The 25,804-nt window shown below is 44.0% G+C and overlaps 1 protein-coding gene across 13 annotated transcripts in view; it reads right to left on the bottom strand.

Moving 5' to 3' along the window:
• The window catches only part of RYR1 (ryanodine receptor 1), a 166,375-nt gene that overhangs the window by 94,710 nt on the left and 45,861 nt on the right, over nucleotides 1-25,804 (bottom strand). For all 13 annotated transcript variants that reach the window (XM_083159885.1, XM_083159890.1, XM_083159891.1 and 10 more), the window contains 32 exons: nucleotides 24,801-24,875; nucleotides 23,466-23,544; nucleotides 22,269-22,381; nucleotides 22,065-22,164; nucleotides 21,612-21,708; nucleotides 21,454-21,528; nucleotides 19,140-19,296; nucleotides 18,725-18,889; nucleotides 18,458-18,579; nucleotides 17,167-17,353; nucleotides 16,517-16,652; nucleotides 16,042-16,137; nucleotides 15,817-15,935; nucleotides 15,584-15,717; nucleotides 15,233-15,474; nucleotides 14,805-14,997; nucleotides 14,493-14,709; nucleotides 14,209-14,313; nucleotides 13,778-13,881; nucleotides 12,246-12,329; nucleotides 11,926-12,085; nucleotides 11,309-11,456; nucleotides 8,150-8,358; nucleotides 6,887-7,061; nucleotides 6,305-6,513; nucleotides 5,837-6,198; nucleotides 5,610-5,739; nucleotides 4,496-4,656; nucleotides 4,164-4,329; nucleotides 3,307-3,393; nucleotides 2,770-2,996; nucleotides 70-958 (listed from right to left, as the gene is read on the bottom strand). In XM_083159885.1, the coding sequence (XP_083016011.1) occupies nucleotides 70-958; nucleotides 2,770-2,996; nucleotides 3,307-3,393; nucleotides 4,164-4,329; nucleotides 4,496-4,656; nucleotides 5,610-5,739; nucleotides 5,837-6,198; nucleotides 6,305-6,513; nucleotides 6,887-7,061; nucleotides 8,150-8,358; nucleotides 11,309-11,456; nucleotides 11,926-12,085; nucleotides 12,246-12,329; nucleotides 13,778-13,881; nucleotides 14,209-14,313; nucleotides 14,493-14,709; nucleotides 14,805-14,997; nucleotides 15,233-15,474; nucleotides 15,584-15,717; nucleotides 15,817-15,935; nucleotides 16,042-16,137; nucleotides 16,517-16,652; nucleotides 17,167-17,353; nucleotides 18,458-18,579; nucleotides 18,725-18,889; nucleotides 19,140-19,296; nucleotides 21,454-21,528; nucleotides 21,612-21,708; nucleotides 22,065-22,164; nucleotides 22,269-22,381; nucleotides 23,466-23,544; nucleotides 24,801-24,875 (5,523 nt within the window). The remainder of the gene's footprint in view (nucleotides 1-69; nucleotides 959-2,769; nucleotides 2,997-3,306; nucleotides 3,394-4,163; nucleotides 4,330-4,495; nucleotides 4,657-5,609; nucleotides 5,740-5,836; nucleotides 6,199-6,304; nucleotides 6,514-6,886; nucleotides 7,062-8,149; nucleotides 8,359-11,308; nucleotides 11,457-11,925; nucleotides 12,086-12,245; nucleotides 12,330-13,777; nucleotides 13,882-14,208; nucleotides 14,314-14,492; nucleotides 14,710-14,804; nucleotides 14,998-15,232; nucleotides 15,475-15,583; nucleotides 15,718-15,816; nucleotides 15,936-16,041; nucleotides 16,138-16,516; nucleotides 16,653-17,166; nucleotides 17,354-18,457; nucleotides 18,580-18,724; nucleotides 18,890-19,139; nucleotides 19,297-21,453; nucleotides 21,529-21,611; nucleotides 21,709-22,064; nucleotides 22,165-22,268; nucleotides 22,382-23,465; nucleotides 23,545-24,800; nucleotides 24,876-25,804) is intronic.

Here is a 25,804-nt window from a genome sequence, read left to right as displayed (position 1 = left end):
GCGATTCATAAAATAACAAAAGTTGTACATACATTCAACATAAATATTACATTAAAAAATAGCACCCACCTGTAACTTCACTGACTCTGGAAGCTTCATTTGCAGCAAACCTTCCTCCATGCCTTCCTCCTTCTCCTCCTCCTCTCCAGCCTCTACTGCTTTCTCTTTGTCCTCTTCTGACTTTTCCTGACCTTCTTCCCCTTCCCCAGCTTCTTCAGCCTCCTCATCTTTCTCACCAGCCTCTTCTTCTTCTTCTGTGCCTTCCTCCCCACCTTCTTCCACCTTCTCCTCTTCTTCTGCTTGCTCTTCTTCTGCAAACACGTTGGGTTCTATCATCTTTAAGATGTGCCGCACGTCACCATCCTCAAAAACACCCATGATTAGAAGTGTGGAAATGAGCTTCAGGACTGGTACAAATTGGAACTCCACACTACCTCCAACAGGATCCCTGGTGTGCTGTCCACCATCCAACACAGCTTCGGTCAGCATGTTGATAGCCTTGGTCTTCAGTACATCCAGTGGGATGTAAGGACTGTGAAGGTAAAGTTCACTAATGGTGCTCACAAAGCAGGTGTGAGAGAAGTGAAGCTCTGGCTTCAGACAGGTGCTCATACCTACACCGGGAAGGCCGTGTTTCTTGTTCTCATTGGGGAAAAGCGTGATACTCTTTGTCTGGTCAGTCATGGGCACAATGAACTCACTGTTCATAGTCAGACGAGCTCTCTTGGCTGATTCCAGGTGGATGCTGATGAGTAGATCATAGAAGCCAATCCGAAGGAGACCTGACAGGTGGTTACTCTCAATAGTGTAAAGCAACTGAGATTCATCCACGTGGCTGGTGAGGGCATGTGCCACGCGGTTGTTTCCTAAAGCGCAGACCGCACAATACAGCTTGAGAGTGTGATAGTGGAATTTCAGCATGTTTAAGCGTTCAGACAACTCCAGGATATCAATACACCTGCAAGTAACATAATAAGTATTATGCAACCAAGAAGATGAGGGAACATGGGCTGTAAAGATGACAACAATATAGAATAATTAGGGTGACCATATTTCCAAAACAGGAAACCTGAGATATTTTGGCACACCATCATTTATTTATTATTATTATTTATTTATTAACAGTTTCTTATATAGCGCACACATATTCGGCAGCGCTTTATAGAGTATAGTTGAACATTCCCATCAGTCCCTGCCCCAGTGGAGCTTACAATCTATATTCCCTACCACATGTACACGCACACACAGACATTCTAGGGTTAATTTGTTGGGAGCCAATAAGCCTACCAGTATATTTTTGGAATGTGGGAGGAAACCGGAGTGCCCGGAGGAAACCCACACAAGCACGGGGACGTTATACAAACTTCGCACAGATACAGCCGTGGTGGGAATGGAACCCATGACCTCAGTGCAGTGAGGCAGTAATGCTGACCATTACACCGTCCGTGCTGCAACAAAACCTAAATATTTAGCGCTGGTTTAACTTGAATAATATTATTTTTTTTATTAGAAACAAGAATGCATTGTAACAATATACAATGCATGTATATACATAAAACAGAATATATATGTATTTAATAAAAAATGTGCATATACATATACCATATTTTAAATGGTATATATTTAAAGAATATATTTGTATAATTTAGCATAAAAATCACTGAATAAAAACATATTGGGGTGCGAGATGCCGGACAATCTTGGAATCTTTTTTTTTTTTTAAAGCGGCAATCATTTACAAACAAAATTGCATTGGTTTTGGACAATTTCTCCACTACTAAAAACCGTCACTTTAATGAATAAATATACGCCCTACTCTCTGATTTTATAAAGCAGCTGGTTGGGGGACTGGCTTCATGTACAACCTTATCCATGTACCATTGTCCTGTACAACTCAGGTTTTTTTCATTGTTTTCAACATCTCAATGTTGTAAATATTTAAAGTTAATATATCAATTCTAGAAAATTGTTCTAGAGCAAATCGGTGAGACCGACGGTGCAACGTACAAAATGGGACTGTCCTGGAGAACACTGGACATATGGAAAACCTGAGAAAGATGGAATTATATATGTAGGTGGAGCTGCTTGGTCGTACTTGGTCATACTTGGTCATACTGCTCACCTCTGGGTAGACCAAATTACTCCTTTGTTGGTAAAAGATGCCATAACAGAAAGTGAAAGCAATTTTGGCAGGGACACTGATCTGTTTCAAACTTTCTGGATATGGAGAGGGGGAGATGTGAATACAAAGATTGGAGGTGGAGCAGATAGGGACTGGGGGTGTGGTGGAGAGTTTGTGGGCTAAAAACTGTCACAGCTCACATTGAAAGTAAAAACTGTCAAAGTGATAGATTGCTTCTGGTGGGGACGGGGATGGCCGCACACATGCAAGCTCCCATCCACCAGAGCTTTCCTCCCCGGACCCCGGAGAAGGGGAGTCTTGCAGAAGGGAGAGTGAAAAACCCCATGTCGACCTTTTGACTGTCGACCTAGCCCATGTCGACTTAATGCTTGTGTCGACCTAATGACCCATCGACCTAGACCCATGTCGACCTAGGCACATGTCGACCTTGACCCATGTCGACCTAAACCCATGTCGACTTTGCTGCCTGTCGACCTAGTGGTGTCAATCCAATGCTTGTCGACCTAGTTGGTGTACACCTTATGACCGTATCCCATCCCACCGCTGCCATATCGCCCTGCGCCATTGCTTCCATACCACCCTGTGTAATTGCTGCCTACGTCAGAAAACCTAAACGAAGCCTTCACCTGTTCTCTTCTGGGATGTGCAGAGTCATCATCATCAGTGGTTCTGTGCATTCCACCATCCAGCCATGCCTATCGCTGACCTTTCCTGCTTCCACTTCCAAGAAGTCATTCGGCATCCGACTCCACACCACCGGGGTCAGCAGCTGGACGTCCAGGCGTGGTGGACACTGTGGAACTGGGTTCTTATTTTCACTGCGGAACATGGCTGCCGATATCGGCATAATATTCTGCGAGGGCGAAAGTATCAATCGGTCATACTGGGCCGGATAAAATGCGATGCACATCCGGTGGCTGTGCGGGATGCCGGACGAACTCGAAAGTTTGATTTACAAAGGGGCAGTTATTTAAAAGGCAGAACCATGCCTCGTAAATGATTGCCCCTTTAAAAAACATTGAGTTTGGCCGGTATCCCTCATGACCGCCGGACTCGCACTGCATTACATCTGGCCCAACGTATGTACATGTTAACGAAACCTCAAATTAAAAAAATAAAATGAAAAATCAGAGCAAATTGCGATAAGGATTTAGGTTCAATACCTTTAATTTCCCCAGTTCAAACTGGAACAAGTTTTGGCTCAGTGGCTGAACAAAGACCGCAGGGAACAGCTTTGTGTTAGGCTCAACCTGGGGAGAGGAACATACAAGGAACATACAAGGACAAAATGTTATATATAGAGAGCAATTATAATCAACTTTTCTTCATCCGAAAGTAGATTACATAAAACCCTATAAATAATCAAAAGTACAAGGGCTTTGGTATAGATACTAAAGTAATACATAATATAATCTTATAACATTTCGAATAGCTTTCAGTTTTCAACCAGATAAGATTTAATGGTCATTAATAACGGAGCGGACAGATGGGGTTGCAGTAATGGTGGATGCTCCATATTTTTATCTCACACCTGATTATTATGAAACATTCTTTCCTATCCTTCACCTTCTTTAGATCTAGCTGTACATGGTCTTAGGAGGTTCGACACAGTCAAAATGTTGACGGTGATAATGGTCAAGTACAAAAGGTTGACATGATGATGATGACGGTCATTACACAAATTGTCTACACAGATTTTTGGGGATTCTTTGTCAACTTTTGCTTAATTTACCATTAACTTGGACTACGATTGGGACTTTTAACTGCGCATAGCATGGTGAACGAAGCAAGCCTACGGCAGTATACATTTCATGAATCATGGCCATGGACTGTGAACTGGACAATGTTGGGAAATGTTTATGTTTATGTCGACCATTTTCATTTCGACATTTTAACCCTGTCAACCTTTTGCATGAAGACCAGAAGGGGTCAACCTATCGGCTGTCTACCTATTTTATGTAGATCTATAATACCACACCCAATGTTGAGCTGAGTAAAAGGTGCAGGATATAATACGTACCTGGAAAAACGTGTTGACCTCTTTTTTGTTGGCGGTGAAGGTCATGAGCCCAGTTGCCAGGTCAATCAGGCAACCAATCACAAGGTCCTCTTTTCGGACCCGAGCTTGTTGAGTATTGCTACTGAATTCTCCACCCCAAACCATGTAACAATTGCTGCGCTTAATGCTGAAAGGAAAGGGACATGAGGTCACGATCGATTTATATCAGGATCATTCAAAAACCATGCACAGTGCCGCTTAGTGGCATTCTGGGGTACCCAGTCTATCTATCTATCTATCTATCTATAATCTTATCACACTCTCTTGTCTCACCCATCTTCCTCTCTGCTCACCTGTTAAATACGTTGCCTTTGTCATCCCCCATCGTGATTGTGGCCATGCGGACTTTGTTCAGGTCAAAGTTCATATCATAGAGATGATAGTCTGGGGTCACCCATCCAACCCAAACTGCAGTGGGCTCCTGTCCGGCATAGATCCTCACAGAGTAGTAATACTAAAGGGGCGCCAGGAAAATAAAATAAATCACCATGAGCCAGAAATACACTTATTAATCCCAGAACGTGGGTTCTGTCACCAGTGCGTTTGGGCACAGGCACATTTCAGCAAGGATTCATTTTATAGCCCACCACTAGAGGTGTGAAGGGAAACGAGCACTGCAGCGGCACACAAAATGGCAGCTGCTTAAATCAATGTATTGCCCAATCACAGGTACATCTAACTCCCCATCACACTGCAATGGACCAGAAAATAAGACCTAATAGGTGTTTATATTACTTCTGGGAAATATTTTCATAATCTAACAAAAGGTAACAATTTATAACAATGCACTTTTCATTTCTAAATTACAAAATGTTTTTCTATTCCAATTCTTGAAATTTTCCATCATTATCAGCCAATTTAGGATTTTCTTGTCATGTCCATTTCAGTTCCTCATGTCCAGGGGGATATTTATCATTAATTGGGAATTGGTATTGATCATTATACTTTCTTATAGCTGCATATCGTGGAAATACATAATTAAGTATGGTGGCAATGCACCAATAATCACACTTAGAGACATGGGGCTATATTTTATATTTTGTAAGCATTGGAAGCTTGGGTACTTATGTATTATATGGGCTCCCATGTTAAATGCACCCCATTTTTTCATACCCCTACTATCCAACTAGTGGAGTTGATTTTATATAGTGTGGCGAGCGCAGCGAGCCCTGCGAGGGGACGCGGTCTCATAAGAAAAACGGGAGCCCAGATATTACATAAGTACCGAAGCTTTTTTTGCAACTGGAAATAAAGAGACACCAGTTCTTTATGATACATTCTCGTGCATCTTGTAATCTTGTTGTGCTTTATATATGTGAAAATTTACAGTCAAATAAGGGGATACCTGTAAGCTGTCAAGTCAACAAGAATCTCACAAGTAACTTCTGTAATAAGTAGACACTATACCGTAGTAGTGTTCATGATGATCTCAGTATCATCTCGGTCATCAGGCACTACATCCGTCTTCAGACGAGGCATGGTAGGTATGACAGGAGGAGGTGAGATAAATGCTGGCTTCTTGCCCTTGAAGAGAAACCTGGGAAGTACAGACCATTATTATGAAACAACCAGAGTAGAACATAGGCATTTTCCAGATGGCCAATCAACATGGGCCATTGACAGTCATTGCTCACCCTCTCTTTCCTTTGCTCTTTTCAGAAGCTGCATCCTTCTCATTATCTGGCTTAGCCAGTTCCTTGGGTGGTTCCTTGGCTGCATCCTTCTCATTGGTTACTTCAGCTTCTTTGCGGGAGGCAGATTTCTTCAGGAGCTCAAATTCGGAGTCCATGTCCACATCTAGGACCTCTTCTTCAGGTATGGTGAAAGAACGGGTAAGAGGTGTTGCCCCTGCTGTACACTTGAATGTCTCATAGAATTCCACGGGCATGCTGAGCCTGAAGAAAAGCATGTCGGTGTTGCTGTTCTGAGACCCAAACGTCTTGTGCGTCACTTTGAGGCAAGGCGGGTTGTCCACGGTACCATCGATGCGCCCAACCTGAGTAGTTACAGAAATAGCCACGGTAAGTGCCAAGCTTAATGGAGTGTTTGCTGTAACTTCATTTTAGCTTGCTATACTTTGACCTACAGTGTGACCCCCTCACCTCAATGTGACCGTGATCCTGGGGCACAGGAACAAATTGGGGAAGACTCTTGCTAAACCAAGTTGTGATTTCTCTCTTCATGTTGATCGCAAATGGCTCAAACCCTTCCTGCAAGCCGCAGATTGTGAAGTAGCGGAGACTGCCAACATCCTGGCCGAGGTTAAGCCTACCAACTTGGGACATTCCGAGACTGCAGACTGGGATGAACCCTAAAGGAGAGATTGATGAGTGAGATACTGAACATGGGAGGAATATCAGTGGTACAGTATATTACAGTTCTTATATTTTTATGGTGCCACAGGGTCCTGTTGCATCATTATAAGAGTATATTATGATTGTTGCAGGATAGCATTTTAAACTATACATAGGATCCAAGAGAGACGAAATCTGTCCCTCTCACTTTAGTAGTATGGAACAGAGACACAGACAGGAGGGAGCTCTGAGACATGGATCAATACATCCCATTTCCGGAAACCCTGAGTCTATTTCTCCCAATGCAGAGTGGTACAAGGATAGAGGAGCTATGCAAGGTGGACTCTGCCCATTGCATGGTGATACCGTACATACAAGTGTTACACTCACCACTTTCAATTTCTATATCCTTGAAAGCTAGATCGGAACCAGAGTCACTGATCAGCATTTCCCCATTCAGAGTGAACATGATGTTATTCTCCGTCAGGTCAATCATACACCCAACCACGTCTCCAGGCAGCCAGTTACGTCCAAATGGTTCACTGCCAATGTGCCAGCGCTGGCCCTGTGGGTCAGATAAACAAATATACCATGTGCAAACAAATAATGTAAGAAGTCCCAAATATCGCCCTTCATAAAAAGGACATACATGTAAAAGACCCACAAATGCAGTTGGACACAATTTGTTTTGATACACTTACTCCGACCTGACATAAATAAGCATATTACGTCTATCTCACCAATTTAGCGTCACGTACATACATAATGCAGAGGCAATGCAGCACTAGATATATGACATCACATGTACCTCAATTACTTCATGCTCTTATGGGAAAAAAAATATACACAATGACTATGGAGAGTCAGGGATGTCATCTAAACATTTCCAAAATATTAATCCAAGTGGTCCAAGGTGTAAATTTGATTGATGTGAAGATACACTACAACCACCGGCTTCTGTTTATATACTGTATAGAGGATTGAGCCAAATGTTGTTCAGATGGGTATGGATCGTTAGGTTGACCCAAGAAAGGTTGGCACCAGAAGGTCGACAGGGACTGAAGTTGACCGGCAGAAGGTCGATAATGAACAAGGTCGACAGGTTTTTTTTTTTTTTTTTTTTTTAGGAGTCTATATCTAGACGTCTAGTTCTGGACACTGTCTAAGTTACGGCAGCCCCTCGCATCGCTCGCTGCGCTCACCATGCTTCGGGCACGGTGCCTACGCTCGGCACACTATTTTATTCTCCCACCACGCCCTAGTGGATGGTAGGGCATGAAATACCGCCTGTTCTGGTACCACAGTGGGGAAAAAAAAACGTGTCGACCATGTGCATAGTCGACCTTCTGCCGATCGACCTAAAAGCCCTGTCAACCTTCAGTCCCTGTCATCCTTCCGGTGTTGACCTAAGGAGTGTTGACCTTTCTTGGGGCGACCTAACTACCGTATTCTGTTCAGATTTATCCCACTAGGGAACATTGACATCACACACCTCTCAGTGATGTCACTTGATCCTAGTAAACATCGGTTTAGCCAAAACAAGGGTGACGGGTACCTTTTAAGACTGAATTAAGCCATTTTAGCATTATACTTTGCATTGTCTCTATACAGGTTACCCATATGCATCAACGCATGCACAGTGGCAATACTCACCCTGCAACCATTAAACACATACGCAAGTTCATCGGCCCCCAGCTCCATATCTGGCCGCACCTCAGGTCGAGCCCAGCCTACTCTCATCTCTCCCGTTGTTACAGCTTCAAATTCAAAATACCACTTCCCTGAATTGACTGCGTAAGACTTCTCAGCCCGGAAGATGCGCATCCTTTCAGCCCGAGGCTTTGTGCTTCCTGACAGAGCGGCTATGGTAAAAAGAGATCATTTATAAGAAACTGTAAATAAAATTTGCTGGTATATAATACATATCAGGATTACTAGATTAAGTAGAACTGCTGAGACATCCCCAGAATTCATCCATCCTCTGCAAATGACTCAAGATATGTCTTGCACATCAAAGGTACTGCACTCTTGCATCATGTAATACTATAATATATACTATAATACAGAAGCTACAGAATATGATTCTAGTATTTTTCACCCATTGTTCCCCAGGTCACTAGCTATCAGGCCCAGCATTGCAGGTGTTTGTTTCCCTTTCTCTTCCCCCACCTTCCCATTTCTGAACCCCTCATCTGTGTCCCTCTCATCTCAGTCCCTATGATCCCCAATTTTCCTGTCTCTCATTTTCGTCCCTGTTTTCTTCTCTCATTCCTCCCCTCACGTATCTCATCTCTTCTACCACTCCCCATCTCACCTCTCTGTCCCCTTTTCTCAGTCTCTCATCTCTGTCCCACCCATCTGACTCCCATCTGTGTCTGTCACATCTATGTCCCCTTCCCCCATTCTCTCATCTCTGTCCCACCCACCCCTCCTCCCATTTGTGTCTCTCATACCTGTCCCCTTCCCCCAGTCTCTCATCTCTGTCCCACCTATCCCCCTCCTCCCATCGGTGTCTCTCACATCTGTCCCCTTTTCCCATTCTCTCATCTCTGTCCCACCCATCCCCCTCCTCCCATCTGTGTCTCCCACGTCTCTGTTTACCTCCCTCTCTCTTATTTCTGTTCCTCATCCACACATCTGTCTTTCTCATCTCTTTCCCACCCCCCTCCCCACCCCCTGCCCCACATGTTTCTTTTTAATCTCTGTACCTTAACCTTATCTGTCTATTTCATCCACCCCTCCTATTTTGCCACTAGGTACAACACACAAAATTGTTTAGTTGTATCCCAGCCACCCATATGTGCCCCATGCTGATCCCCCTCTCAAAGAAACAACAGTCTTTTAGCAGCAACTACAATAAGGTAGAGCTTAAGGTGCCTCCTTAATAAATAAGGAGGTTACCGGTGGCAAACGAGTCCTGGGAGAGACAGACTCTTCTGGGTTATTGTATTATTTCCCTTTATTTATATGGGCTGCAAGGGTTCCTCAGCACCTAACAAAGTACACACTGTTGTGCACCAATGGAAGCACACTCTCCTGCAGTACTCACTGGTCTCCTGGTCAGGGGGCTCTATGTTGTGCATCAATGGAAGCACACTCTCCTGTAGTACTCACTGGTCTCCTGGTCAGGGACTCTATGTTGTGCATCAATGGAAGCACACTCTCCTGCAGTACTCACTGGTCTCCTGGTCAGGGGGCTCTATGTTGTGCATCAATGGAAGCACACTCTCCTGTAGCACTCACTGGCCTCCTGGTCAGGGGGCTCTATGTTGTGCATCAATGGAAGCACATTCTCCTGCAGTACTCACTGGTCTCCTGGTCAGGGGCTCTATATTGTGCATCAATGGAAGCACACTCTCCCGCAGTACTCACTGGTCTCCTGGTCAGGGGGCTCTATGTTGTGCATCAATGGAAGCACACTCTCCTGTAGTACTCACTGGTCTCCTGGTCAGGGGGCTCTATGTTGTGCATCAATGGAAGCACACTCCCCTGTAGCACTCACTGGTCTCCTGGTCAGGGGACTCTATGTTTTGCGTCAATGAAAGCACACTCTCCTGTAGTACTCACTGGTCTCCTGGTCAGGGGTTTTTATGTTGTGCACCAATGGAAGCACACTCTCCAATAGTACAGTACTTACTGGTCTCCTGGTCAGGGGGCTCTATGTTGTGTATCAATGGAAGCACACTCTCCTGTAGTACTCACTGGTCTCCTGGTCAGGGGGCTCTATGTTGTGCATCAATGGAAGCACACTCTTCTGTAGCACTCACTGGTCTCCTGGTCAGGGGACTCTATGTTTTGCGTCAATGAAAGCACACTCTCCTGTAGCACTCACTGGTCTCCTGGTCAGGGGGCTCTATGTTGTGCATCAATGGAAGCACACTCTCCTGTAGTACTCACTGGTCTCCTGGTCAGGGGGCTCTATGTTGTGCATCAATGGAAGCACACTCTCCTGCAGTACTCACTGGTCTCCTGGTCAGGGGGCTCTATGTTGTGCATCAATGGAAGCACACTCTTCTGTAGCACTCACTGGTCTCCTGGTCAGGGGACTCTATGTTTTGCGTCAATGAAAGCACACTCTCCTGTAGCACTCACTGGTCTCCTGGTCAGGGGGCTCTATGTTGTGTATCAATGGAAGCACACTCTCCTGTAGTACTCACTGGTCTCCTGGTCAGGGGGCTCTATGTTGTGCATCAATGGAAGCACACTCTTCTGTAGCACTCACTGGTCTCCTGGTCAGGGGACTCTATGTTTTGCGTCAATGAAAGCACACTCTCCTGTAGCACTCACTGGTCTCCTGGTCAGGGGGCTCTATGTTGTGTATCAATGGAAGCACACTCTCCTGTAGTACTCACTGGTCTCCTGGTCAGGGGGCTCTATGTTGTGCATCAATGGAAGCACACTCTTCTGTAGCACTCACTAGTCTCCTGGTCAGGGGACTCTATGTTTTGCGTCAATGAAAGCACACTCTCCTGTAGCACTCACTGGTCTCCTGGTCAGGGGGCTCTATGTTGTGCATCAATGGAAGCACACTCTCCTGTAGTACTCACTGGTCTCCTGGTCAGGGGGCTCTATGTTGTGCATCAATGGAAGCACACTCTCCTGTAGCACTCACTGGTCTCCTGGTCAGGGGACTCTATGTTTTGTGTCAATGAAAGCACACTCTCCTGTAGTACTCACTGGTCTCCTGGTCAGGGGTTTTTATGTTGTGCACCAATGGAAGCACACTCTCCTTTAGTACTCACTGGTCTCCTGGTCAGGGGTTTTTATGTTGTGCACCAATGGAAGCACACTCTCCTATAGTACAGTACTTACTGGTCTCCTGGTCAGGGGGCTCTATGTTGTAACCGTATCCCATGAGTGTGCGTACGGCCTCACACAGGCTGTCTCTATTGGTCTTCTTGGTCTTCTCATCCAACAAACTGTAAGGCACTAGGCGAGGGTTCCGCTTGTTCTTGATGTCCTAAGGAAGGATAAATGATACTGATTAGTCTACATGCGGCCTTCTAAATATTGTATAGTAGCATATCTGCTACTTGGTTTAAATTGACATTATGCCCCATACACACTAAGTGACATTATCAACGATATCACTCATTTTGCGCCTTTTGATTGTATCGTTTATATTATTGCTAATTGTGTATGCTTCATAACGTCATCAATGCTGCTCCCGGTGGTCATTAACGATGTGCTCCTTCAGCATGCATGTACAGATGATGAAGCATAACGTTAATGAGAGTCATTCAGCATGGCCCCTACTCCCCCCCCCCCCCCATCATCATTCATTGCCACCGGCAACAAACTGCTAGTTCACCTTCCCGTTCACACCTAGCAGTGCATGCAGCGGCGACTGGCTGGGAGTATGAGGGTACGGTGGGCCAAAATAAAAGAGGACAAGGTCAGTAAAACTGTAAGTCCTGCCAAGGCTGTACCTGTATTATGCTGTAGGTCCATCCTTGTTGCACTCTGTCCCTTGCCCACACGTTGTGCCCATTCTCCGCCAGTTTGTCCACTAGGGTGTTCTGCGCTGGCGTAAGCTTGACATAGGAAAGATCAAGGGGAGCAGGCTTGTATCCATTGCACATCATGTATCTGTATGAGGGGAATGAAAAACATCAGGAATTTATTACTTTTCCACTTAAATGGGGTTCATACTGTAGGGCTCCTTAATTCCATATTCCATTGCCCTCTCCCATTGGTAATAGAACCTGGCATTCCCCCGACAGAGTGATGACTATATGCAGACACTTACGTCTTAGGGAGCTTTATCTTCTTCAGGTTTTCTTCGGCCTTTTCATCAGCCATACCCACATGGCATCCCAACGCCAAGAGGGTCCTGTGTGGGACATAGAAGATAGCTTACTTTACATAATCATCATCATCATCTAATAATAATAATAATAATACAGATTAAAATAACAGCCACAATGACTTCTATTATGATTAAAGTGATTATTTTGATTATATTTATTTTGTGTTTTAAAGTACTTTAAAATCCTCTCCACACTGCCAATGATTGGAGAATGAGCAACCCTACTGATAACCACATTCTACTTCTGACTACAAGACTTTTATCATACCCTTCCCCATTTATAGGCTATACTTCCATGTCCAATCTGCCTCCAATGTTCCTTAAAAAAAAACACCATAACAGTTTCCAACCTGCACATAATCCCCTTTGCCTCAGCCTCATACAGTATATCCCCCATCCATGTAGTTATAGCCCTTCAGATGAGAGATGAGATGGGAAGCATGACCTCCTCTCCTCCCATCTTCTTATCTGTTACTACCTTGTCCACCTGTGGTTGCCCATATACTGTAATGTCTTCTTGCTGTTGTTGCAATTGTGCTAATGATTGGTTATGCCCTTGCTTGTTTCTGTATTTTGTTGCACTCTATCATATAAATGAAAGATACTAATAATAGTAATACTAATGCTTAATAGATATAGGAAATCATCACTGAAGAGGAAACTAAAGAAAAAAAAAACATCACCATATTATTCCTGTTCTAGGTAATTTTGCACTTCTCCAACCTCAGGCAACTCTACAGTAATGAGTTGTACACGTGCTGCTTTTTTTTCTGTACTTGGACAAGCTAATTTCTGCTGATTTGAGCTATTTGTATTCACTATGTAATTGGCATAACAAAAATCAAGCAATAAAAAAGGAATAATGATAAAGTCATGAATTTTAGACCTGATTCAGAGGTGGGCCCAGTCCGGATGGGTGCCAGACGGCCCCCCGACAGTCGGGATTCCGACAGTCATTACTCCGATGTCGGAATCCCGACTGCTCCCTCGTGGGGGTCTACGACCCCCATAGAGGGAGGATAAAATAGGTGGCGAGCGCAGAGAGCCTGCAAGGGGCTTCATTGCGCTCCCCCCGCTGTGCAGTCGGGATTCCGACGTCTGAGTAATGACTGTCGGAATCCCGACTGTCGGTGATTTATACCACACCCGTATGGATGGCTGCTGCTTCTTCTATAGTAGAGGATCTGAAATAGTATACTAATGCCGCTAACAGCATCTCATATCCATTACTTTCTAAGTTACAGTATTGGCCAAATATCACAACCACCTCATATCATCTGAGAGACCCTAAGATTGATCAGTGCTACACCTAAGCTGCCAGGGCCAAGGAATCATTTTCCAGGGACCCATTTGTTCATCGCAACCAAATTGAGGTAGCTTATGGGTCTAAACTATCACATGCAAGAGGCATGAGAGTAGAAGCCTGTATAACCAAGAACTACTAATCTCCTGTGTTGTGGTCAAGAACTTACTTCAAGGTTTCTCCAGACATGAGCAGGTTGTAGTTTCTCTCAGGCTCAGGAAGACTGTGGAAGTCAAGGAGACACGGGTGAAGTCTCTTGTTATCATCCCGGATCTGGAGGAGGAAGAGGCAACAAAAAGGTCTGTCAGGAATAAAAGTACAATACAGTTTTAGGGTATTGATATAGATATTGTGTGGGCTGATTTATGAGAATCCAGATTTTCATTATGGGATAGTGACTGAGGCTGCAGGCACAAAGTGCACATATAGGGCAGAATGTAATGCTGCCCGAGTTCGGTATTACTGTGTAAGTGGTTGCCCTTTTAAAAAAGTCAAATTTGATGGGCATCCCACACTGCCGCCGAACTCCTGACACCACCAATAATGTCCATCTGGTGAAAGGAAAGCAGGCGGATACTGTACGATGGATGTACCACTTACCGGCCCATAAGTCCACCCTTGTTCAATTCTAGTAAGAGCCCAAAGTTCATGGATGTTCTCTGCTAACTTTTCACGGATTCGTTCCAGGTGAGGAGGGAGGACGATCTGTACACAGAGTAATGAGAAAAATTACAGTAGAACATTTTCCCCATTTTAAGAAACAAGAATCCAATAGTGTGTCCAGTTAGGGAGAGATCTCATGCTACTTAATACTCCTATAGGAAACATAATACACCATTAGTTTCCAAAATATGATCAGTTCTCAGCTTCTGTGATGCCTTTACCTGCATAGTATCCACAGGACAAGGGACAAAGGAGGTGTGGGAGAGAGATCTGGTGGGGCCCAGCAGGTTACGGATGTCCTCAAAGTCATGTTTGTATTCTTTGATGGGCTCCACGCGCATACGATCCCGAGGCAGGAGGGCTTCATAGACGGGAGCATAGCCAGGAGGAGGGTGAAACTTGAAATCACCATGACGACCTCCCAGGAGAAAACGAATCCTGCAGATGGCAACCACATAAAAATAAAATACATATTACTAATGTCTTAACTTCCTTTAGATATTACTTTTTTTTTTTGCAAGCGCTGTACTTACTTAATTCCAGCAGAAAAGCTAGCAACTGGGAAAAAAAGCCCATCCAAATTAAAGTTCTCAAACATGCCCTGCACGGGGTGACCATTGAATCGGAATGAAATGCTTGGCACAGTCAAGTCCAGGCAACAACTGACAACATCATCAGCTGTTAGTAAATGCTGGTTCTGTGAGGCCACAGACCGGCAAACTCGACCTGCAAAAAAAGAAGAGACACAAATACAATCTCCAGGACATGACCGTTTCTTACAGCTTGAGTCAAATTCATTGTTGAATTTAAATTTAAATGAGCTTAAAGCAGTCCCTGGACAATTATTGACCTTCTTTAAATCAATTTAAAAATGTTAAAAAACAGTACTTGAAATATTAGGCACAATAGCGGAGTTCGAAAAATCGACAGCCTATCTACTAATTAGTGACCTTCAACTCACCTGACCAAAGATGAAGACCATCAAAAGAGAAGGAGTACAAGTCGTCACCCACGCCATTGGCTCCCCAGCCTTCCCCGGCACCAGGATAAGGACTGTACCCCTCATTCAATGCCCAACCAACACGCAAGTGAGTGGTTTCAGCGGTTACAAACGGTTCCACGTGATCCACAATCAACTCATAATACCACTTTTTGTACTGGGTGGATCCGTCACATGTTCCCAGGAAGACATTAGGTCTCATGCTAAAATACATTAGAGATGTCTCATTAACATTTATAGCTATTTGTGCGCTATTTTTTATTTAAAAAAAATTGGGGCTTAGATAAACCCTCCCATGGTAAAAACACCAACCTGGTGACATAGTTAACCAGCCTTGTTTGGAGAAGAAGGTCTCTGCGGGGAAGCAGGTTCTCCGTTATTAAATTCTGGTTGGATCTAACAGCTACCCCGTTACACACACAGAGAGAGCAGAGGACATCCAGGACCTGCGATAAGAAGACAGGTCACCGAGAGCAGAAGACAGAAGAGAGAGAGCATTTTACCGATATAGGCAATTCAGTAGGTGGGTGACAAACATGATCTACCTTATGGTTTCGCCCATGTTTATCAAGTAGAGAAATAATAGACTTGATGTGATTCTCTTTAATAATGTTCAAAACTTCAGGACTCTCGATCAAGACGCAATACAAAACCTCCAAAATACCTGTAATAAGAGACATGCCATATTTAGCCATATTATACAACAGTAAGTTAATATTGCATGAAGGAAAAGTCACAACATTGTCCGTGTGAAGCTTTCTGGCTCTCACCTGATGAAGCTTCCAGTCGGTCCAGTTTGCTGACCACCCAGTCCAAGTTGTTAGAGAACAGGGCACAGTTAGAGCGATTGCCCCTAATAAGAGCCGCTGTGTGACAAAGAAAGGTATAAATGAATCACGATATATCGATCAATTCATCCAGAGTAATATTTACAATGTTTGTCCTGGATCTAAGACATTTGCCCTGTTCATCTTCTTCACCATAGTGTCTAACCACCAATCCCCTTCAATGCAAAACCCGTTAGCTCCAACCATTTTTCAATTTCATTCATATATAAAATGAACATATCCTCTGAATATTATAATTATTAGTAATTTATTTGCCTGACATTTTATGATTGGGTAACAGAATAAAAATTGTTAATGTGATAAAATATAGACAGTCCGCTACTCCTGCCCAGGCATTTGGGGCACCTCTAGGATTACGGGCCTGCTCCCATCATTTATTATACATCAGGGTACATACCAAGTAATTCATATAGCAAATTTACTATCTCCTTCCAGGACTCAGCAGCTTCCTCTCCAGCAAACTCTGCAAAGTGCGCAGCTGTGCTGTAGATGTTCAGCCGGTCTATACAGTCCAAGACGAGCGAGATAATTCCCTGTGGAGGAAACGGACTGTATTAAACAATGCACGGTTGGGGGGGTTCAATTAGTTGGAGGAACACAGAAAAAAGATTTAGAGTTCGACTTTTCAGACCACTAGAAGCTGATAGACATTGGGGGCCTGGTTCTGAGTTTCACACAAGGTCAGTATGCCCACTGGTGCAAGATTTGGAACCATATGCTAACTTGAGTATACAGTATGCATGGCTTCATGCGTTTAGCTGCACCACCGATCATCTTGGCCAACCGCTTATACCGTATGACCGATACAAGAAATCAGTCCTAGGCAGGCATCCTTTAGTCCTATGTGCAACTCAAAATAGGACTGAGGTTGCCACGACACTTCCATGATAATCCTATGACATGGTTATTAGATCCATCCATCCAACTACAGTTTCTTCTACACATGCTCCTTCAGAATCAAGCACTTAAATAATGATTGAGAATGATACAGAGAAGGATGGATCTGAATCATGAGCTATCTAAACCTCCATCTACATAATTTCTTACCTCTTCCTGGAAGAGGTTTTGGCGGTTCTTCAGGGACCGAAGCTTGGTCTGCTTCTCCTCATGCTGTAACTCCTCCTCTGGGTGTTGGAAATAGCCAATCAGATCTTGCAGGGTTAGAACGACCATATCAATAGGCAAAGCGACCGGTTTCGAAGGCTTGATCTTCCCGCTCAAACTGTCCAGACCCCTGGATATTGGGCATACAAACACCACAGTGAGGTAGCATCAATACATCAAGTAGACTTAGAAATGCTTGACCACAGCAAAGCGTGAGCTAAATCTACTGAGAAAACCAGAAGTATGACAATGGGGATCTATGTATCAGGCCTTGGAGAGAGATAAAGAGGAGAAAGATAAATAGGCATATTTCTTAAGCTTGGTGAAGTGATCAAGTGAATGGTACTATATCACTCACCAGCCAATCATCTCTTAACTATAATTTTTCAAACTAAGCCTGTAACTTGACAGTTAGGAGCTGATTTATTTAGTTATAGAGCACCAGTCACTTTATCACTTCATCAAGCTTAATATTATGCCCGAAGTACCAACCAGGAGCTGTTTGGCTTGCACTTTATATCCATTCACTTTATCTCTCTCTGGTTTAATACATAGACCCCCATATATTATGGAATCTGACAGGGGATACGGTCGTTAGGTTGCCAATAAAAAGGTCGACATTCAATAGATTGACCCTACTGGTTGACAGGCTATAGGTCAACACATGGAAAAGGTTGACATATCATAGGTTGGCATTGTAAAAATGTCAACTCATGCAATGGGTCGACATGGGAAAGGTTGACACGAAAAGGTCGACATGCCTTGATTTTTTCCCCAGATTATTATTTACTGTTCAAGTGGACATAGAGTTGGATTATCGTTTCCGAAGCATGGTAAGAGAAGCAAGCCATGTGAGGGGACGCGGAATACTTATGCGGTGTCCATGTATGTTGACATAGACACCAAAAAACATTAAAGACATGTTGATTTTTCCATGTCCAGCCATTGCTTGTGTCGACCTTTAGACCTAAGCCGCGTTGACCTATAGTAATCGCCCTTTCGAGTGTCAACCTTTTTACTTAAGACCCCTTCCCACTTGACAGCAGCAAATCCTGTGGCACTATAAGCGCCAGTCAATATACAGTATAATGTCTCATCTGCCAATCACATCCCACCTGGCTGAGCATCTGTATTAGTTGTATTCATCAACTGTTACATTCATTTGGTTATGCTTGCTGGTGAATCCTATAGTGTGAGAATCTATACCAATGCGATTGCCCAGTGATTGACTTACTTGATGAACAGGTTGAACAGGGCGGCTGTGCTAAATATCATCCTTGCCGCTTGGGATTCTTCTCTTTGGGAGCGGGACAGAGACAACGCATCGTCCATATGCCCTTCTTGGTGCAGGATAGCCTGAGACGGACAACAACAAAAAGAGAAGAGTGTCAGAGACAGGAAGATAATGACATTTAGCACAATATGATCCAACATCCCGCGTTCCCTGTAATCTAATACCAATGACTTTCCACCTAGACACGTGTGCACCAATCACATTCACCTTGCGCTTCGGTGGACCCAGGCGGACAACTTTGGAATCGGCAGCAGCATAAGTGAGCCAGAGACCACTCTGGACGTGTTGGACGAAGCACATAGACTCTCCATACTTTATCTCAGCGGGTCCCATCCCTTCCACGTCTCGTTTAGGGACAACATCCAGCTTTTCCTATAGGAATTTAATAGAAGTCACAGCGGGCAGAGGTCACATTGGAGCATAATAAAGGAGGAGGTGACGACAGACCATGATCAGAAAAGGGGCACAGAAATTAACCTGGAACCATTCTCCCATACAGTGTAGGGAAGAGGGCAAAAAGTGGATTCAGTTTTCTGCCATGCAGCACCCTTTTTGTACCATTACCGCTCTATCAAGTTTCATAAAAGCTCCCCACATTCAGCTTCAGTAAGTTCTCCTTTACCTTGGAAGCCCGGAAGCAGAAGGAGGTGGCTTTGGTGTTGGATTTCTCTGCATCAAACAGCACCAGACCCTTCTCCTCCTCACGGGCCAGGTATCTCCCTGTAGTCACGTGACGCAGGCGGAATGGCTGTCCCCATCTCATGTGGCTCCCACTCCAACTGTGAACGTATCAGTCCCAAATACACCCAGTGATTAACAAGAAGCAATCAGACCCATATATATCCAGAGATTAACATGAACTAATCAGTCCCAAATACACCCAGTAATTAACATAATTTATCAGCCCCATACAGTATAAATCCAGAGATTAACATGAACTATTCAGTCCCAAATACACCCAGTTATTAACATGAATTTATTGGCCCCATATGTATCCAGAGATTAACATAACTTTTCAGTCCCAAATACACCCAGTTATTAACATGAACTAATCAGTCCCATATACACCCAGTGACCAAAAGGAACCAATCACTCCCAAATAAACCCAGTGACTAACATAACTAATCAATCCCATATCTATACAGAGATAAACATAACTAATCAGTCCCAAATACAGAGCCGGCCTTAGGCATAGGCAAACTAGGCAATTGCCTAGGGCATTTGGAATGCCTAGGGGCACCAGCAGCTGCTGCTGATTAAAATGATATGCATGCCTATATTCTGTGTGTGTGAGGCTGTATCTCCATATGAAATAGTGTATTCATGGAAATCACTGTAACATAGCATTCCATATACAGCCACAGTCGCCCACAGAATACAGGCATGCCGCATATCATTTTAATCATTGGAAGCTCCTTGCATGTGCTGGTCATAACAATGCAAATAAGATGAATTTTAAGCAAAAAAGGCACCCAACGTTGGCAGAACTGGCCAGGAGCTGCATGGCCTATTGAGGCAAGATCTATGAGGAAACATCTGTATCCAAGCAGAGGCAGAGGTCACAGTGTTAGTGGCTGGGCGAGTGCTGTCTGCGGGTAGGTTGGTTGTGCAATAGTGTTTAGCATATGTGTAAGGGGCATTATGTGTGTCATGTGTATAAGGGCATTAATAATGTGCAACATATGTGTAACAGGCATTATGTGTGTCATTATGTGTATGAAGGGCATTATCAAAGGTTGGCATAATGTGTAAGGGGCATTATGGTTATAAGGACATTAATAATGTGTGTCATGTGTAAGGGGCATTATTGTGTGGTATTATGAGGGGTGCCGAGAGAAAGGGGTAGGGGGTACAAATTACCCAGGCCAATATCTGATGGAAGGGCCCAGTGGGGGCCCGGGCCCCCTCCCCTTAAGTGACAGCAGCAGCTGCAGCTCTTCTCCTCTGCCCAGCACACACTGCTTTGTGCTGGGTTGCAGTGTCGCAATGGAGGTGCTTAAAATACAATGTTTTCTCAGGATTTTTTTCTAAGGGTATAATGTAAATAATGTGAGGAGTAATGTATATAAGGTAAAGTGGTACTATTATGTGATGTAATGTGAATAATGGACACCACTGCATGATATAATGTGAATAAAGTTGCACTACTGTGTGGCATAATTTTAATTGGGGGTACTATTGGGTGGCCATGCCCCTACCCAGCAAGAACACACCCCTGTTTGGGCTGCGCACCAAATGTGTGTGCTGTTTCTATTTAAAATATTGCGGTTAGGGGCATCAAAATGATGACTGCTATGATGAGGTTTGATGGTGCTGGGAAAGGGGAGCAGGGTCAGAGGCGGAACTAGTGGCGGTGCTAGGGGGCACCAGCCAAAATCTTGCCTAGGGCGTCATTTATGCTAGGGCCGACTCTGCGCAAATACACCCAGTGATTAACACAAAGCAATCAGTCCCATATATATCCAGAGATTAATTTATCATAATTAATCACTCCCAAATACACCCAATGATTAACATAAGTAATCACTCCCAAATAAACCCAGTGACTACCATAACTAATCAGTCCCATATACAGTATATCCAGAGATTAATATAACTAATCAGTCCCAAATACACCCAGTGATTAACATGACCTAATCAGTATCAAATACTCCCAGTGATTATGATTAACATAAACTAACCAGTCCCTTATACTGTACACCAATGAATTAACCTGACATAACCAGTCCCATAATATACTGTACACCTGCTGATTAATCTAAACTAATCAATCAGTTCCAAATACACTTACTGACTAACATTAACTAATTTATACCTCATTACAGTTTTTTAATGCAAAGAGAAGCATCCTGTATGATTCTTAGATTAAATGGCAATCTTCCTATACAGTCTGGACCCAAAATATTAGACTTTAATAAATGAGGATTAGTAATTACCTAATTCTCAGGGGCTCAAGCCTCCACAATGAACGTGCATGGGAACAAACAGCCCCTCCTTCATAATGGGGTAACCTGCAGATATGGGAGAGAGGGTGATAAGTGAAACTACAATCCAGACCCACACCACCCATCTCGTCATCTAACCTGGGACTTACCGGCGCTGCTCCTCCCCTTGGTCTGTAGAAGAAATGGTCAAGCACTCATCCATATGACCATGAAACAGACGCAAGACATGCCCTCCGGTCAGGTATCCTACAGAGATATCCAAGAATTAAAATTCATCTCAGTTTGGAAATAGTCATATCTGCTTAATTTTTCCTGAACTGGACCAAATGTGGACATAGAAATTTCCAACCCCGACAATGTCCTGACTTTTTATTACAGGTCCAGCTCATTAGTACTGGCCAACCAGTTCTATGGTGCTCTTCAATATTATGGCACTACCTCCAAGCTCCACATTCCTGTCTTATTGTTTATTAATACACAAAGTTCTATATTGAGATGGGAGTACCTATAGCATAGACAAAAGTGACTCATAACGCAGGTGGGAAAACCCACTGCCCCTACTGCAAGTATTATTTGCAGCCTTGCTACTCCTGCTGTCCTACCTTCAGCCATCTCACAGCCTGAGGTAATCGGGTTCATATTCCAGAGGGTCTGCATGAAGGAGGCATCCACCTGGAGGTCCCCACTGGCAGTGGAGAGATGCTGGCATGGGAAGAGGAATCAGTCAGTAAGGAGAGAGCGATATAAAAGAAAGTTGCCTCAGTAGTTTCTCTTGAATGTACAACACAGCTGTATTGTGAACTTACCAGGTACCGTTCTGAGGAGACACTGACTAGGATCAAATCATCACCTATTCGCACCTTCTCTCCTTCTGAGCGCTGCTTGGAAGCCGGATGGATGGTCCACCAGCAGGCCTCTCCTGCTCATCAACAGACAGAGCGATGGTCACACAAACACCAATATGGTCATTTACAGGCAGCTCGCTAGTGCCATAAAAATCAGATCATAACCCTGGTGGCAAAGCTGGTCTACCTTTACACATGCATATAACATATAAGATGTTGGGTTAGCCACATAAAACTCAAAAGTTTGAGGATGACTACACAATTTTCCAGACATTGTGAAGTTCTTGAGAAGCACAGTTGATGTAGTGGTTATAGTCTCAAAGCCCAAAGGTCATGAGTTCAATTCCGTTATCTGCATGGAGTTTACATATTCTCCTCATGTTTGTATGGCTTTCATTTGGGTTTTGTGGTTTCCTTCCACACTCCAAAAACATACATTACTGGTATGTTAATTGACTTCTGGCAACAACAACAACAAAAAACCTAGGGTGAAATGTAATAGGGTGAGAGAATCTGAAAGTGACAGATGTAAGAAATCTCCAGTTTTTTTACAGCGGCAATCATTGACACTGCAAAATCAAACTGGTTTTGCAGTATAAATGATTGCCGCTTTAAAAAAAACTGGAGATTTCTTACCAGATCTCTCACTTTCTGATTTTGCTACCCTATTACATGTCACCCCTAGTGTGTATATATGTCCATTTGATAGAGAATATTGTTTGTAAGCTCCACTGGGCAGGTACTTACAGGTATGTGAGTGACTGGTAATAATGATATTAACAACATCTGCATGGTTAATAGTTCAGTGGCGGATCCAGATAGATCAAATAGAGGAGTCACACCAACTGCCACACATTGTTGGCCGGGACATACTGGCAGTTGGGATGGTTCCCCTGTTTGAAATTGGACTGGGCTGCAATCCTACCTCTGGGGCATCCACTGGCTAATATTAATTGGTTACTTTTCACATGGAGTAACCACGTAACCCGTCCCACCAATGCAGTTTTTCAAGTAAAGCATTCAAGAGTAAGCTAAACTTTGTTTTTCCATACTTTAATCCCAGCTACATAGAATTGGCCTTTGGAGAGGGAGATGTCACCCTATAAAGCGTGCACAGACATTTTACTTGTCGTCTGCACAGCTTGTACTATACTTTACCTGAAGCATCCTCTTGAAGACCGACATCAAACGCAAGCTTGTCAGTGAGAGATCGAGATGTTGTGAGACAGCAGAGATACTAAAGAGGAAGACGGCAAAAAATGAATTGTCAATGGCGCTTATAAACATATGCTTTGTTGCTAATATGGAATTGACAAGTTGAGCCCTCCACAAAATGCTGCTTCTAGAGTGTGGGCACACTTCTAGAAATGGTTTAAAAAGCTACAGAGGACTTTGCTCTGCCATGTTTGCCCATGTGTTGACAGTATGCGGGGCCAAACTTTGCAGATCCAGTTATCCCATGACTGAGCCACATAACTACCTCTGCCTGTGTGCAGGACAATCTTAATGCAAACTTCTCAGGGCCCGACGGTTTTAGAGGCCTTTGAGCAGGGGTGGGTTGGTACCTCCAGAACTTCTTTTGGGAAGCAGATAGAAAATTCTGTCCAGCTGTTCCGATTGTGAATTACACACTGAAAGTGGCCAGGCAGCATTTTCTACCCACCAACCAGCCTGCAGCCAGACAGTGAATGGATGTCAGCCTGCTGATTGGATGGTGGCTGGAGCTATCACAATGCTGACACCATTCACTGTACGGAAGCATGTGGGGATAAGGGGATAAATATGGTTCACCGGCGGTCAGGATGATGTTGATCAGAATACAGACGGTGGAATCCCGAAGGCAGGAATCCCAACAGGGTCAGGTACTTAAACATACCCTCACCTAATCCTCCCTTCTAGCAGACGAATCCTTCACTTGTAGCCTGAGCCTAACTCTCCCCACTAGTGCCTAACCCGAACCCGCACTCTGTTGCCTAATCCTAACTTGTAAGTACATAAACCTAACCTGCCCCCCTCCCCTGCAGCCTAACCCTCACCTCCCCACAGCCTAACCCTATGTTCCCCCACTAGTGCCAAAACCCTTCCCCAGCCTGACCCAAACCTACCCACATGCTCATCAAATGGGATGCCGGCTGTTGGTATTCCGGGTTTGTCATCCTGATGTTTTCGATGTTCCAGCACCGGTCTTCTGAAGGCAATTGGAATGCTGGCTTCCGTATACTGAACACCGGCATATTGACTGCGTCCCGGGGGAAGTTATGGGAGCAGGAGTGGTAAGTGGTGATTTTTTTTATGTACTGTAGTTCCATGAATGGGTGGGTAGGGGCCGCAGTGCATTGTTTTGGGTAACTTGATTTTTCTGTTTTAAGCTATCTAATAAGATTGGGTCATTCAGAATGAACCAATAGGTTATGCATGTATAGTGTTACCTCAGTTCACGTTCTCCGAAACTACAAGTTAAAATACTTAAAAGAATATACAGTCAGTCCTTACCATATGACTGTGGCAGTGTCTCAAGAGGATGGCGTGACCATAGAGTAATGTTCGGTGTCCCCCACCTTGAGAAGACTGGAAACGTGGAAGAGAGAATAAAAAATCAGGGTGCAATACGCCTACTAGAATGTCCACCTCATCCAATTGCCTGTTATTGGAATGGCCACCAAGACCCATTTACTATCTTAGAAAATGCTGGATAGGTTTATGATGTTCTATTACATATCTTGTTATCTAGAAGGTCTAATCTTCTGCTGTGAGGTTACAAGGTCACATCTACTCACAACGCTTACATGCAATTCAAAATATGTTGTGGGTTACCAGAATTTATGTCCATCTCAGGGATGAACTAACCCAAACATACAGGTGGAGCAATCCTCACTGTTCTCTGTCATGAGATGATCAAAGACATGTTCTTCCATTCACCAACAAAGAATTTACTACTGGAAGCTAATTGCTTCTATTGGTTCATCGAACAATGAAGAGTGCTACCATCCAATTAACAATTCATTAGGAGGGCTCAAGATTTCCGCAGCTCCCCCCCCCCCTCCCTCCTCCCCAAGCAAGCTGCGGTAACTCCAAGGATTCCTCGGGTTGCATTTCCCAAATCTTCAGTCACCTGGTAAACACCTGTTAGAAAGGAGGTTTGGTTTGTACCATGCGGTGGAGAAAGGAAATAGAAGGAATTGTAAATAAATAAATAAAAAGAGAGAGTCAATGGTGGGAAGAAGGTCTAGTGTTGGTAAGATATAAGGTCAAGAGAAAAGAACAAAATAGGAAGGACTTCTGCACACAGGCTGCAAAACAACGAGGCCAGCGGATAGGGAGTGCGGGGACATCACTGCTGGAACCACATCATGTACTGGATAGTTCAAGACTAAAGAAAAGGAGGAGATTACGTCCTAATCCTCTGGACCAGAACTCTCAGAATGGACACATCTTTAAAGAGGAACTTTTATGAAATTTGGTCAAAAATCTTGTTTCGGGCCCTGGTACCAGAGTGC

Source organism: Crinia signifera, chromosome 9, assembly GCF_055691185.1.
Source record: "Crinia signifera chromosome 9, ASM5569118v1, whole genome shotgun sequence".
In the NCBI taxonomy this organism is placed as follows: Eukaryota; Metazoa; Chordata; class Amphibia; order Anura; family Myobatrachidae; genus Crinia; species Crinia signifera.
This window is presented reverse-complemented; position numbering and strand designations above follow the sequence as displayed.